The sequence below is a fragment of the Magnolia sinica genome, chromosome 5 (assembly GCF_029962835.1).
Source record: "Magnolia sinica isolate HGM2019 chromosome 5, MsV1, whole genome shotgun sequence".
NCBI classification, from domain to species: Eukaryota; Viridiplantae; Streptophyta; class Magnoliopsida; order Magnoliales; family Magnoliaceae; genus Magnolia; species Magnolia sinica.
In genome coordinates, this window is record NC_080577.1 from 111,782,235 (window position 1) to 111,796,665 (window position 14,431).

At 41.9% G+C, this 14,431-nt stretch overlaps 1 protein-coding gene across 2 annotated transcripts; it reads left to right on the forward strand.

Moving 5' to 3' along the window:
- The first annotated feature begins 2,326 nt into the window (after nt 1-2,326).
- LOC131246724 (photosynthetic NDH subunit of lumenal location 5, chloroplastic) lies at nt 2,327-12,142 on the forward strand. 2 transcript variants are annotated; one of them, XM_058247091.1, is made up of 7 exons: nt 2,327-2,479; nt 2,574-2,795; nt 6,034-6,184; nt 6,285-6,373; nt 10,249-10,303; nt 10,387-10,472; nt 11,809-12,142. In XM_058247091.1, exons 1-7 carry the CDS (start codon nt 2,453-2,455, stop codon nt 11,959-11,961), a joined length of 783 nt encoding a protein of 260 aa, XP_058103074.1. In that variant the 5' UTR covers nt 2,327-2,452; the 3' UTR covers nt 11,962-12,142. The 2 variants fall into 2 exon arrangements, with proteins under 2 accessions (XP_058103074.1, XP_058103075.1); XM_058247092.1 differs by lacking the exon at nt 11,809-12,142 and adding an exon at nt 11,756-11,774.
- The last annotated feature ends 2,289 nt before the right edge of the window (nt 12,143-14,431 follow it).

Below are 14,431 nucleotides of genomic sequence, written 5' to 3' on the forward strand. Positions count from 1 at the left end.
TATATATATATATATATATATATGGGAAAATGTGGTCCGACTGCCTTTAGGGTCGACTCGAGCTGACGAGCACACATCCCTATACCATCTCATCTAGAGAGGCTAGACCTCATATCTCCGAGCGTAGTTCTCGACAATGTATGTTTCCAAGCTCTTACCTATGTATCTCATAAGGATTGTCTCGTTGCACCCGATCAGAATAGGCCCAAGGGACTGATCAGCTCGACGAAGAGCTCATCAAGAATAGAAAGAAATGTCAAAGTGATAGATATACCCCTCTGCTCATAAAAGCCAACACCCCTGCAAGTGTCAATCAATGCAGAACTTCCAAGCTCCTTGTAGCAATCTCTCTCCGATCAATCGATCGGTTTAGCTTGGCATCGACACAGATAACCGAGAAGTCAGTTTGGGTCAACCTCAATAGCTCGTGATGGCTGAGCTAGGGGCACAACAGCGTATCAATGGCATGTTAGATGATGCTCGGGAGTACAAAGGAAAAAACAGAACAACATCCTCTCCTTTATAAAGAAAATCTTTGTGATGTCCAATTTTCGTAGCCTTCAACTTCTTCATGGGTTCTGATAGCCTTTTCGAATCACTCATATACGGGTTCACCTTGAGCCCCTGACCTATGTGCTCCGATCAAGGTCGGGCCAACCTATGATGTCCCGACTAGAACCGTGCCGACCTACCTCCTCAGCTGGGCGGATAATCTTCCTCAGGTATGCACGACTCTAGGGTAACCATCGATGCCCATCACTTGCGCGTAACCGTCCATCTCGTGATTCCAGGTTAACTGCCGACATTCACCACTCGCGCACATCTCGCTTAACGGCTAAGATTGTGCCTAAGATTATGGACTACCCTATCCTACATACACGATAAATAAAGGATCCACCTACACTGAAAAGGTGTGTAGAATCTCTTGCTCTAAACCCTTCAACATAGACCCGGATTTCCGTAACCTAAAGAGGACCCATTTGGCTAATAGTGTTGACACGTGTGTATATATGTATAAAAGGAAAAAGCTTCTATATTACCTCCATTAAAACATTAATAATCATTTTTTTAGGCACATGGAGATATGACAAAGTTTTGGATGAGGGTAGAGACCGAGTTTTGGATGCATCCAAAATTTAGGTGAGCCCCACCGAGTGCTTTTATATATTTTAGACATGTCTTCACATGATTTTAGATGTTAAAGCCCACCTAAGTTCTATATGAGGCTGATTTTTGGGATATCCCATAATTTAAAGGAAACTCATCATATGCATAGTTGATGATCAACGCGCATCTCATAGACATATCTCGACCTTATAAGTTCTCATGAGACCAACCGCGTATAACCTTTTCCTCTCTCCTTCATATATATATATATATATATATATGGAAAAGGTACTATGCGCTCAACCTCACGAGTCCGTCCCATAAGGTCGAGCTGTGTGGGGCCCACCGTGATGCGTTTCGAACATCTAACCCATCAGTCAGATGCACCATTCCATCGTGGGCCTAGGTCTCAAAAATCAAGTCAATCCGTGACTTGTGTGGGCCACCCCATATACAGAAGTGGGGAGGGGCCATGCACCATTAAAACATTCATAATCAGTTTTTTGGACCCACCGAGATGTGGTTTGCAAATTCAGCCCATCCAATATGTGTGTCCCACTTGCATGAGGGTTCAGACCAAGTTTTAGCACCATTCAAAACTCAAGTGGGCCCCACCAAGTTCTTTTATATGTTTTGACGGTGTTTCACATGTTTTTAGATGGTATGGCCCACTTGAGTTCCGTATACGGCTGATTTTTGGGATATCACATAATTTAGAGGGTACCCATCAAATACACAGTGTTGATGGTTGACACGCATCATGGTGGGGCCCACACAGCTCGACCTCACGGGAGCTAATCGTGAGGTCGAGCGCATATTACCTTTTCCCATATATATATATATATATATATATATATATATATATATATATATATATACACACACACACACACACACACTCACCCAAATTAGAGTCGAGTAGGGTTTAAGATCGAGTCGAATCTGACCCGATCAAAATTCGGATCAGATTACAGGTAACTTAGACTTGACTCGGTTTGAATTCCAATTGGGCGAAGCCTACTCGGTTCGAACCAACTCACCCATTCAGTTTGGGTTGAGTCGAGTTTGAATGAGTCAAGTTAGCTGAGTCGATTCGTCCCACGCCCAACTCTACTTTCAAGTGCTAGACCAGGATTAGAAGAGACCCGACCATGGCAAGACCCGAACCCGGATAGCCTGCAGACGGATCTGATGCACGTGTACCTCATGTACACGTATTGAGGTGAATGCACTTTCATAAGCGCGCAAGTGCGAGTGCACTTGCAACATTTCGCAATCTTCTACCCTACAAAGCACCTAATCGGCACCCACTCAAACCTCACTTCAATCTCCGCCGCTCACCGAAATGGCCACCACTCCGTTCACCGCTCTGGTAAGGTTTTTGCTTCTTTTCCATTTCTGCCCTTCCCGTTTTCTCGTATTTCCCATTTCTACCTACTTCTGATACGGCCTTTTCTCCTCGACAGGCGAACATTAGCTCGACGGTTTCGGGCTCAAGAACCCTACGCCATTTCCAGCCTCTCAAGCCCTCATCGAGTTCTCTCAAATTACAAAAATGCCCTCCGACGTCCGAAATCTCATCCTCCGCTTTCTACCGCGGCTCGTCGCGGCTCCTTCCCCTTTCTTCTTCTTCTTCCTTCTTCCAGAGGAGGACTGGGTTCGTCAGCTCCGTTCGAGCGGCTTCTCAGGTAGAAGGATTTCTTTCTCTCTTTTTTCCCATTTTCTTCCAAGGAATTAGGGTTTTGTGTTGGTATTTCTGCAATTCTTTAGGAAACAGTGGGTAATTTGGGAGAACAGCATAAAATCAGGATATTCTTGTTGTAGTTTACGTCGTCTGTGGTCCACTGGACTACCAATTGGTATGGTCCATATGACTGTCTTTTTGTAGAAAAATGGAGACAATGGTCCGGCGGACGACCAATTCATGTGGTCCCTGGGAGGCTTGACACTCTTAGGGAATTATTTGATACTCTGGCAGACTATGATGGTTGATACACACTTGGTATGCATCAACTTAGTTAAACTGTCTGAATTGCAGAACCTACCATGAAGGGACCATCGCTTCAACATCACATGGAATGAACGGTCATATACTCCGATTAGTGGATGTTCGTTTATTGAACTCCGACCATTAGCTATCTTTCATTACAGCCATCCATCACATGTCCTCCAATGGTCCATTTAGAAAAGAGAAGGTCTCAAGTTGCGGATAACTTCCACCCTTTCATGTGCGTACCACATCCAATCCATCCAATAGGTTCATTCCACATCCACTCATTTTGTGGACGGTGCTCGTATTTTGCTAGGCGTTTTCTTCTGTGGTGTGGCCCACCTGGTGAGCATATTGGGCTTTTTTCCCATCTGGTAATCCTCATGGTGGGGCTAGCATATTGGAAGGTTTGGATGTCGCATTCACTTAATATGTTGCCAGTTTTCCACTAGGTGGACCATACCTTGGAGTCCAACTGGTTGAAATTGAGACCATTTCTTTAGAAAAGTCAAATAACTTTCAGTTTGTGGTCCTTCTAAATTAGGGCCCGCTATTTGGATGGTTTGCTTTGAGCTACTTGCGTGCCACATATACAATTTCATAGCGCTTGCATATCAACCAACACATTCTGCCAGAGCATCTAAGTTTTTCTCAACTCTCTTTTGGTTGGAGATGATGGAGTCACCCAGTGCACTGGTTGGGAACCTGGGGCCACCACTGTATACTGGTTGGGTCATAGCGGGGGCCTCATCCTTTTATTTATGGCGTTTGTGTCTGCCAGACTGCCAAATTGATGTGATCATATAGATCACAGTCAGTGAAATTTGTGGGTCCCAACTGAATGCAGGTGGGTCCTGTCCCCTTCACTCATGGTGAGTTGCAAGCTGACATGGATGGGTAGTCCAGTGGACCATGAATGTTGCACTGTATGGACCACCCCTTAGGGTTTTTTACTCCTAAAATACCATAGATACATCAAGAATAAAGCCAAGGCCCTTGAACATAAATATGTTTACATTTCCAAAAGGTTTGTACATATGCAAAGGACAAAACTGGCTCTACAAGTAGAATTTATTACAGACCTTCAGTTACTTTTGAAGTTCAAATATTGGTATGTCTTGTTTTGTCAGGATTTTTTTTTTTTTTTTTTTTTAAATTTAAATGATACGAACATCATTATCACCTAGCTTGCAAACCTGGGCTCGGACTCTGCTTGTCACCTGGTCAGGTCAATTGGGGATTCGGCAGGTCAATCAGGCAATTCAAGAAATTAACATGTTTAGTTATTTGTTTTGTTTTTCTTCAATAAACTCTCTCTCTCTCTCTCTCTCTCTCTCTCTCTCTCTCTCTCTATATATATATATATATATATATATATATATAGTCACGCTCACTGGAACACCTTTGCACACGTGTCATAGGCATAAAATCTGAATGGTCCATGTGACGCGGCACCCCATGAAACCCTCAAGGCCCAACTTTCACCCCGATCCAAAACTCTGGTGGGAGTTTCCTTTTGCCATGGCCCAGCAGAGTTTTGGATCAGGGTAAAAGTTGGGCCCACAAGGTTTGTTGGGGTGCCACATCACGTGGACGGTTCAGATTTTGTGCTCATATCATGTGAAATGAGTTCTCAAAAAGTTCTCACGAGTTCTTGTGAGAACTGGTGTGCAGGTGAGCACTATATATATTCCAACCACCATAAATAAGTTAAAAAAGAAATAATGCAGGTAGGAGTGATTTGGTTCAAGCCGAAGCTCTAAGAGCACAGGGGGAAGGCCTAAAAGGATGTGGGGTGGAGGTAGTAGGAAAAGATTTGGTGGCTTGTGGTTTAATTAAGGATATGGTCCTTCATAAAGTAGAAGGGTGGAACATGATTCATGTAGCTGACACCAGTTAGTCGGATCATGATGGCCATTATTTCTTGTGGTGTGGCCCACTTGATTTTTGTATCTACCTCATTTTTGGCCATGTCTTAACATGAGCTGGTGGAATAGATGGACAAAGCGGATGTGACACAGCTGTCATGGTGGGCCCCAGAGTAAGAAATAAGGGAACAACTTGGCTCGACTCTTCCGATATGACTCGACTAGTGACCAAACGAGTTGGTCCAAGCCCTTGCGTCTTTTAACCATTGTTGTGACCTTATTTCATGTGGGACTTCTGATGTTGGAGAAGGTACATTTGGTCTTAGTAATAAAAATACTGGTTTGTGAAGAGCAATGAAAACACCTATTGTTTGGGCTGAGATTTCTCTGAGAAACCTCTTGCATGGGCAACTGTAAGAGCCCAAAATACTCACACATTGTGGCGCAAAGCTTACAATTACTTCACTCATAAAATTGTTAATTTTTCGCCTTTTTAAAAATAAAATACCCATTCACTGAAAAAGAAAAAAATCATAAACCTTCCTTCTACTTACTTTTTTAACAGGCAAAGACAAAAGAAACACCAAACTTCATATCTGAATCATGTATTTATGTAGTGGGTTTTGCAGTGCGACTCACCTGGGGACTGAAACTGGGATTACTTGCCCTAACTTTGTGTGCGATGACTTCATTTTCGACTCATACTGATAACAACTCGGATGATATTGATTCATATTGGATGATTCTTCCAACTGTGATCCGAACAATTAACTTTATCAAAACCTACTAATCCATAAAGATTATGCCAAAAACCATCAAAGCCTCAAATTCCTATTTCCGAAGCTACTGCCCAACATTTCACGTGTAAAAACTTGCATCTTTCTCTCACATGGGGCATTACTAAGATTTTATTCTACCTCTTCGTACATTTTATGGAAGTTAGTTTTGGCAGTGTTGTTGATGAGAAGTTACTAATATAAGAGGTTCAGAAACTTGTGGGAGACAATCTTTTGAGCAAAATATCGGGCTTAATGAATGACTCTATTTGTATCTTTAATGAAATTTCAGGAGCCGGAATTGCAATCTAAAGTCACCCAGAAGGTGTATTTTGATATAAGCATTGGGAATCCTGAAGGAAAATTGGTTGGGAGGATTGTGATGGGATTATATGGTGATGATGTTCCCCAAACAGCTGAAAATTTCCGTGCTCTATGTACAGGTTGGACTACTTGATTGTGGCCAATTCTTTAGTGTTTTTTTTTTGTCCTTTTTGTGTTGCTCAATTGACTTGTGTGTTTCTGCTATTTTACTGTAATCAGGGGAGAAGGGGATTGGGTACAAGGGATCCACGTTCCATCGTGTCATTAAAGATTTCATGATTCAAGGAGGAGATTTTGATAAGGGAAATGTATGTTTCTTCTTTCTTTATTTCTAATTCTAACTTGTCTTGCTTTCTTATGTATTTCAAGCATGGTTACTATTATCTTGATTGGTTGTATATACTCAAAAAGCAAAGGCAGGTAAGAGATTTTGACGAGGGAAGTGTCTGCAGTTTCTTCCTCTGTTTCTGATCTAAAATTTTTGCTTGTGTAGATTCTATCATGGTTATAATATCTTGATGGGTGGTATAAATTATGTATCCTGGCCATTTGATCATCCAATCAAGGTCTAGATATCACTTATGAAATTATGAGGCCCATATATGTGCATCTGACCCATTCAAGCATCCAGATTAAATTATCAGGGAATCCAACTATTCAGATAGGATATAATGCCCAAACGTCTAGATTGAAGACCTGGACCACATAAGGTGTTCAGATTCAGCAGATTGATGATCTGGACCAGGTCAAGGGTCCGGATGACTCATTTTGACCATTTCAGTTGTTTGATTTAACTGTTATACCTGCATATCCAATCAGATGGTGCAAATCACCAACCAGTTGGACCACCCTTCTACATTAGGATTCCTATATACCAACCGTATTCTACAAGGCCTTTCCCTGCTCATATGGTTGTGTATAAAGTTTTTTTATTTTTTTAGTAAGAAAAAGGTTTCTATTTCTACTTCTTTAGTTATTTTCCCTTCTATTGCAAGTCAGTACAATTTAGGACAGGAGCTATAGCCTTTAACCGCTGGTTTCTTAAGCTTTATGCAAATTGTGTAACTAAAGCTACATATATGGCATATGTATGGGGCATTATAGAAGTATTATGAATAATTCAATTGAAATATTGCAATTCTTTATGTTTCTTGTGATTGGAAGCATGTTCTAGAGGTGAGACTCTTCTAGAAACCCTACGGAGGACATTTCCTTGGGTTTGTGTTGTGGGACTCCAAATAATAATCCCTTTTTAATTTTCTTTATTTTCTGCTGCAATTGCTGATTGTTGAGAAGTTTTGAATTTTCCTTTTGGTCACAATTTGATTCAAATGCTTCTGGTTGTCACATTAGTAATGAAGGTAAACATAATAACATAAAAGAGCACTTGTAGCTGCTGGACTAATAGGAAGTTAGGAAACTTAACCACAGATGGTGATGCAAGTTGGCTTGCTCGCAAGTGGCTTGTGGGTAAGTTGGTTTGCCGCATGGGCGCATGGCCATGTGGGCCATCCCCACTAGGGGAGAATTAAATATAAGTTTCAATTTGGCATCCATGGGTTTTAGGCCCCTGATGAGTGTGATGTGATAATGATGTCATGTTGTCCCACGTATGAGTTGGCTAGGACTGTTGCAGTCCTAGTTGGGCTCTCTTCTGGGTTTCTTGGGTTAGTGTTGAAATCAGGTAACTTAAAGATGCAATTGGCTTTTGAATTGATTATGAAAGTTGGTTCGATAGTCAAAGTTTATCTTCAAATAGGGTGTTTTCCTCAATAGCTCTCAAGAAGTTTGTTTGTGGATGACTCCTATGGATAGGCCATCCTGTTTTCTCATTTTTACAATAAATCTTTATTTATGCTTATAGATAATAAAAAATAAAGAAAAGAAAAGAAAAAGAAGTCTTTAGAAGGTTATGGGGTAGCTAAGAGTGTCTTTATAACTAAATGGCCGAAGCCAAAATATACAAATGTATAAGCAAATATACTACATGTTTAAACAAATCTGCAAATATCATTTGGATATTTACCCACATGTATGAACAACATTAGTGAACTGGTCAAATTGCAAATTCTGAGGAGGAGAGAAGAAAGTTTCTACAGAGGCCCGAACATCTTTTGATTGCCAAGGTGATACAGTCTCGTAACCCCCTTCAACAATCAGAGGCCTTCGAGTATAGTTGTATGAAGTGTGAAGAGAAGTGGCAAGAGATTTGGGCGGAGCAGGAAAGTGTCTTTTTCAAAATGCTATCATGTATAAAAGGCTAGGAAGTGGGAGAGGGAGCATGGGTCCAAAGCGTGATTCAAAGTGGGAGCAACACCTAGTTAGAGGATCCTGCAACTAAGGCCTGGAGAAGTTGCAAGAGATTCTCAATCATTCTCTGAGAGCTGAAGCCTCCCGTTTCAATGTCTCCTCTGCCACACAGCCCGAATCACGCTTTTGTCTTCTCTAATCACACCCTGGATACTGCAAAGAAAGGGCTTGCCTATAAAAAAATTGCAGGTGTAAATAGTGGCTCCCTTCTGAAATTTTGCATTAACAGTTAATGCTCTCGACATTTCAATCGTCTTCTGTCTAGAAATTTGAGTTATTCGTTGTTTAATATCTCATATTCTGCAAGCAATTTTTACCTATAAACTTCAAAACAGCTCCTGTTTTGGTGTACATGGCAGAGACTGTGGAGGAGACTTGGATACATTGGTGTCAGAAAGCCCAACAGTTTGTATTTAGTATGAAATTTACAACAGAAGCATTAAATAGAGATGGAATGTTATCAGATTATGCGACACAACATAAATTGGCACAACAGGTATGCGGTGTGGATGTTATAGATCCATCACAGTGGGCCCACAGAGCCTTTGTTGCATGGGCTGCATGTAGAGGAGAGAAGTAGTAGGTGGGTGCTGCTCCCAGGAAAGAATTGAAAGGACAAAACTTCCCTTGGGTTGAAGGGCTACACAGATGAAAAAAAAAAAATGAAAGTTTCTTCCCTTCTGATAATAATTACTGGGGTAGAATTTGCCAAACACTGCTTGCCTTAGTATTAGGAGGTTGAAATGGTGCTATTTTACTACATATGTTACTACATGGTTTTCGTAGTTCTGAAATCATCAAATCAAGCAAACGAAAGTTTCTAGAATAATTCTCTGATAGAACTTCCAACAACCAATCTGGTCACAGCACCCCTGTCATATGCTTCTAGAACACATGACAGATGTGATAAACTTCATCTTTCTCTTCCTTTGACAATTGGAACAGACGTTAGACTTATCCGATCTTGTGTGCCTCTGATAATTTAAAAGATCTGGAGAGGCATTATTTGATCCTCAGCCCTAGTTTGCAAGTGCAGGCCATGTTCCGGTGATCTGTACTGTTGATCTGACAGGTCCCACCAATGATGGTGATAGCCAACAAATCACCTGCAGGGGAAGATCCTTGGCCTTTGCTCCATTGGATGCGAAATTCTGATATATTTCTTTCTTCACCATCTATTTTGAGGTTGCCAATTGAATGCTTATCATCCAGTCCATGGTTTTTAGTCATCCTTTTGAATTTAGTTGAAGATGAATGTTCCAGTAAACCCAGGTGCACTTAAGCTTTAAGTGCACCTTGGTGCTTTTAGACTCATGGACAGTCCAATCATCGATCTGGGCTGTGCATTAGGTCCAGACCAGTCTTCATGGCCTACTGCAAAAACATAATGTTGATCGGATAGTCCTTTCATATGATCCATGCCCCACAAAAACAAAAAAAAAAAATGGTTGGGATCTTATTCTTACCACAAGAAGGTCCAATAATCAATTTGAACCGTCATTTCGGTGCGGGTCACTTTGGATAGTCTATATCCCTGAAGAATCTTCAATAAGATGATCATAACTATCCTTTCTGTGGCTTGGAAAACTTAGGTAGTGAAAAAATGACAGCCGAGGTTGGATGGTTAGGGTCATTTGATCAATTTGGTTTTTACACAGTTGCCGTGCAGCCCTTGAAGAGTGACCTGGCCTAATGGACCGTCCTGATTGAAGATTGAACTGCCTGCATCAGAAAAGCGATGGGTGCTCTTAAAGCCTACCTGCACCCTCTTATCTGAGGGTCTCAGTACCACAGTTCCCAGCCTTGGCAGTTTAGACAAAGCATGCTCCGTACATTTGACTCTTAATCTTCTGAAAATTGTCCTCTATTGCAGGGAACCGGAGGCAAAAGCATATACGGCCGTACGTTTAAAGATGAAAACTTCAAGCGTAAGTTGGACCCCAACATCCATTTTTCCTCTCAGTACCAGTCAACCAATAAATAATGATGCTGAAATGCTGAGCTTTTGCAGTGGCTCATGTTGGCCCCGGGGTTCTTAGTATGGCAAATGCAGGACCCAACACCAACGGAAGTCAATTTTTCATATGCACTGTCAAGGTAACTGCCACTATTGCTAGTGATTCCAAGGAACTAAATTTCATTTATCGCATTCTGGCCTATTGGTGCCTGTTTGGGTGCTACATTAAAACCATTTCATTTATCGAGAAACTGCTCTTGCCCTGTTTCCTGGAAAAATATAACGATTTCAGGGAGGTTGTGATTCAGTGCCTCTGTACATGTGAATGCGTGCTGTGTATGTGAGGTGTGAACTGTCTGCAGGCTGCACCCTTTGTGACAGAGGGCGTCCCCCGAAAAATAGGCTCCATTGGATAAACCAGTGGGCCAATCTTAGCCATCATGTGGACACAATCTTAGCCATCGGTACAAGTTCCAACACCTGCTGACATCACCCGTCACGCCCGTCCATCAGAGAAAAAGCTCATTAAACCTATTTTTGGGTGGTACCCAGACACAGCCAAGTCTAGTTTCTAGGTACTTAGAATGCCCTATGATATCCTATTTTTAGTATATTGTTGTAAGCTGAAATACCATTTGGTAGAAGACAAGAGTGCAAGTGGGACCTGCACATCTGGGCGTGTGACATGTCGCACATGTGTGAGATCCTAGCCATTCACATATCCCTGGCCTGATGAGCTCATCATGTATGCCCCACATGCACGTGGAATGTGGACTATGGTTCATTTTTAAGAGTCCTTTTTCATTCTATACATATATGAACCACCTGATATGTGGACCAGCCTGTGCCAGGGGGCATGCATGATAGGATCTGATGAATAGCCTGGATCTTGCACACATGCTATGTTTGCATGTATGGGCAATTCCAGATGCATGAGTTCCTAGTCTCTTCCCTTTTTATAGTTTTTCTCTTTTTAGTAAAAAGAAAACATTCCTTGAGCAAGTAAAAAGGATCCGATGGATGGACCAGAAAACCCACATGGCCCGGTCGGTTTCATTCTTGGACCAGAAAACCCACATGGCCCGGTCGGTTTCATTCCGAGAACTGGTACATGAATGATCCAGCCTGTTTTGCTAGCTGGTTCATGCCCAAACTGGTCCAACCATCCGATCCATTGTGTTTTGAAACCACCCTCAAAAGATTTGGCAACTCGGACCGACTGGTTCAGTCTGGAGTCGAGTTGCGATTTGGCTGAGTCGGGGGTGCATCCAGCCCAACTCAGATGAGTCGGGTTGGGGGTGACTTGTCTAGGTGACTCGTTGTATCAAACTATATTGGGTCCGACTGAGTCTGAGTTGATTCATGGGACTCGTCCAAGACTTTAAACCATGTTCAAAACATTAATTCCCTCTAGTTAAAACAGTGAGAGCTGTGTTGAGGGAAAATGAAAAGAAGCTGACATTCTGGTGGTTGCAGACACCTTGGCTGGATCAGAGGCATGTTGTTTTCGGGCAGGTTTTGGAGGGCATGGACATTGTCAAGCTGATTGAATCACAACCAACCGACAGAGGTGACCGCCCAAAACAGAAGGTCGTGGTCAGTGACTGCGGTGAGCTTCCCCTGGTCTGAGCAGGAGTAGGAACATTTGAAGAGCTCCTCCAGCTACTGTCATTTCCCCCTTTCTTTTTCCATTTTCACTAGCAGTGTCTTGAGCTACCAATGCGTTTGGTCTGGACATTCAACGGGAACTGAATTATGAAATTTTCAATAAATGAGAAGCACGATGTTGTTGATGAGAAAAGCACAGACATGGGATCAGTGTCGCAGGGGTAACAGGAAAGATATCGGAGCATGGCCTACCATTGATGGGTCCACTGGATTAATGGCTTAGATGAGTGGAAGGCAGGTCACATCTGTACCATGGCAAGGTCAAACAAAAAGCACCTTCCAACTGGGAAGTGGCTGAATGTCTTTGCTGTGCCTGCTTTGGTTTGTTGCAGCTTGTTTGCTTAGTTTAAGCACACATGAAAACTCCACTCGATATGCAGTTGGGTTGGGCTGACTCGAAAACTTAGATTCTACTGGACTCAAAATGGGTAGAAATTCATGGCAAAATCTTCTTCTCTAGCCTTCTCTCCTCTTTGGTCTGGTGCTCCGTGCAGCTGGCATAAAACACCCAAGCTATGTGAGGTCCACCACATCCACTCCGTGTGTCATTCCGGCACCATTAGAACAATGCGTACAAAAGATAAGCCCTGTTAAAAACTCATATGCGCCACACCAGTGGGAACAATGAAAGATACATACCATGGTGGCCCCACATACGAACCTATGGTCAGCATCTGATCCTCCATTGTTCCATGTGGTGTGGCCAATCTGATTTGTGGGTCTGGCTAATTTTTTTACTTAGTGGCCTAACATTGGGATAGAACCCGATGTATGGAATGGATTTTACATGTAGAACATGGCATCAATGTAATTTTTCAAGCTATCTATTGAACGGCATTTTGGGCTGTCTTTGGGTGGTTTCGATAATCGGGCAATGCTATCAAGATTGCAATGCAATTGCACAGCGCCATCCAAACACAAAATCGGTGGCTATTACTATCATCATGAAAATTGAATTTGGGATCCAAACAGTATGAAAGGTCCAGTTTACCAAAAATCCCTCCAATTAAAAGATGCTAGCTATCGAAAATTTTGCTTTTTTTTAGCTGAATGTGGTATCTAACCATTGCAGTATTTTACTTCGTAACTATCTATTGTTCATGCCACTTGAAGGGTTCTTTCTTTATTAAGGAGATGTTTGATATCTGGGCCTTCAACAGTGGGGCCCATAATATCAACGGTCTTTGTATCACTGAAGTGCGGCTGTAAGGCACGAACTTTGAAACCCAACATTTTAAGTAACCTCAGGTAAATGAATGGGTCCAACAACACTCCCAATTCTATCGGCATGGTTCATCTAGAGGGGAGCGGGTTAGGTGCAACCCCGGCCTCACCCGGCCCTTACTGTGGGGCCCACCTTCATGTATGTGTTGTATATCCATGCCGTCTATCTGTTTTTCCATGTCAGTTTAGGGGATGAACCAAAAAATGAAGCAGATCCAAATCTCAGGTGGACCATACTAGAAGAAACAGTAGTGATTGAACAGCTCATCATTAAAAAACTTCCTGGGGGCACACCTTAATGTTTTCTTAATGTTTACTTGATTCCAACCCGTTGATAAGGTCACAAAAACCTTGATGAAAGGTAAAAACAAATATTAGCTTGATCCCAACTTCTGTAGAGCAGAGTTTTTAGGGTTCAATCACCACTGTTTCCTACAGTACGGTCCACCTGAGATTTGGATCTCAAAAAAATGGATGGACGGTGTGGATATACAACACATATATCAAGGTGGGCCCCACGGTAAGGGCTGCACCATATTAAGTGGTGATGCCAGGCCGCTCCTAATCTACTCTCCATCAAGTGAGAACCTATGGATGGACTATGTTTCATGATAAACATGGATCTGATGATCTCAGCCATCTACATAGTGGCAAGCCCTTCCTCAACCTCACAAACGTCACCAACATGGCAGCTCCGTCGCATAGTTGTAAACTTCAGTGACTCCGATTTGAGGAGATTTGTAGTTGAATCACCATGAAACTCACCCGACTCGGCATGAGTCGACCGAGTCACATCATCTATAAAAAAGATAATATGTTGTTTTGGATTTTTAAATTATTTTATCATTTCCAACCATTTTTATTCGTTAAAATACAGATTAAAGACTCAAACGAGTCTTCTAATCGACTTGACTCAGCTACACATCCACTCGAGTTTTTGAGAGTTTGAACTATTGTCCAACATCATATACAGCTGATGGGCCAAAATGATGAGAAGGCTAAGGTTGTTCCACTCGTGTGAATTTTGGTTCATAGCCCACTCATGACAGTTTCTATTGGTGTTTGTTTATGAATAACATCATGATGTTGAATGACTTGATGCGTTTTAGCAAACCATACCTTATACAAGTTAATAGCTATCCAATTATAAGATATGCGATGACAGTTGTCTAATAAATTTTTATATTTTACTTATTATTTAAAAAAA

What these genes read in the sequence shown, in the direction of transcription:
- LOC131246724 (XM_058247091.1), top strand. Translation starts at nt 2,453, where the DNA reads ATGGCCACCACTCCGTTCACCGCTCTG. An exon ending in GAGATTTTGATAAGGGAAAT is followed by an intron (nt 6,374 to 10,248) that starts GTATGTTTCTTC and finishes CCTCTATTGCAG; the next exon opens with GGAACCGGAGGCAAAAGCAT. An exon ending in TAAAGATGAAAACTTCAAGC is followed by an intron (nt 10,304 to 10,386) that starts GTAAGTTGGACC and finishes GAGCTTTTGCAG; the next exon opens with TGGCTCATGTTGGCCCCGGG.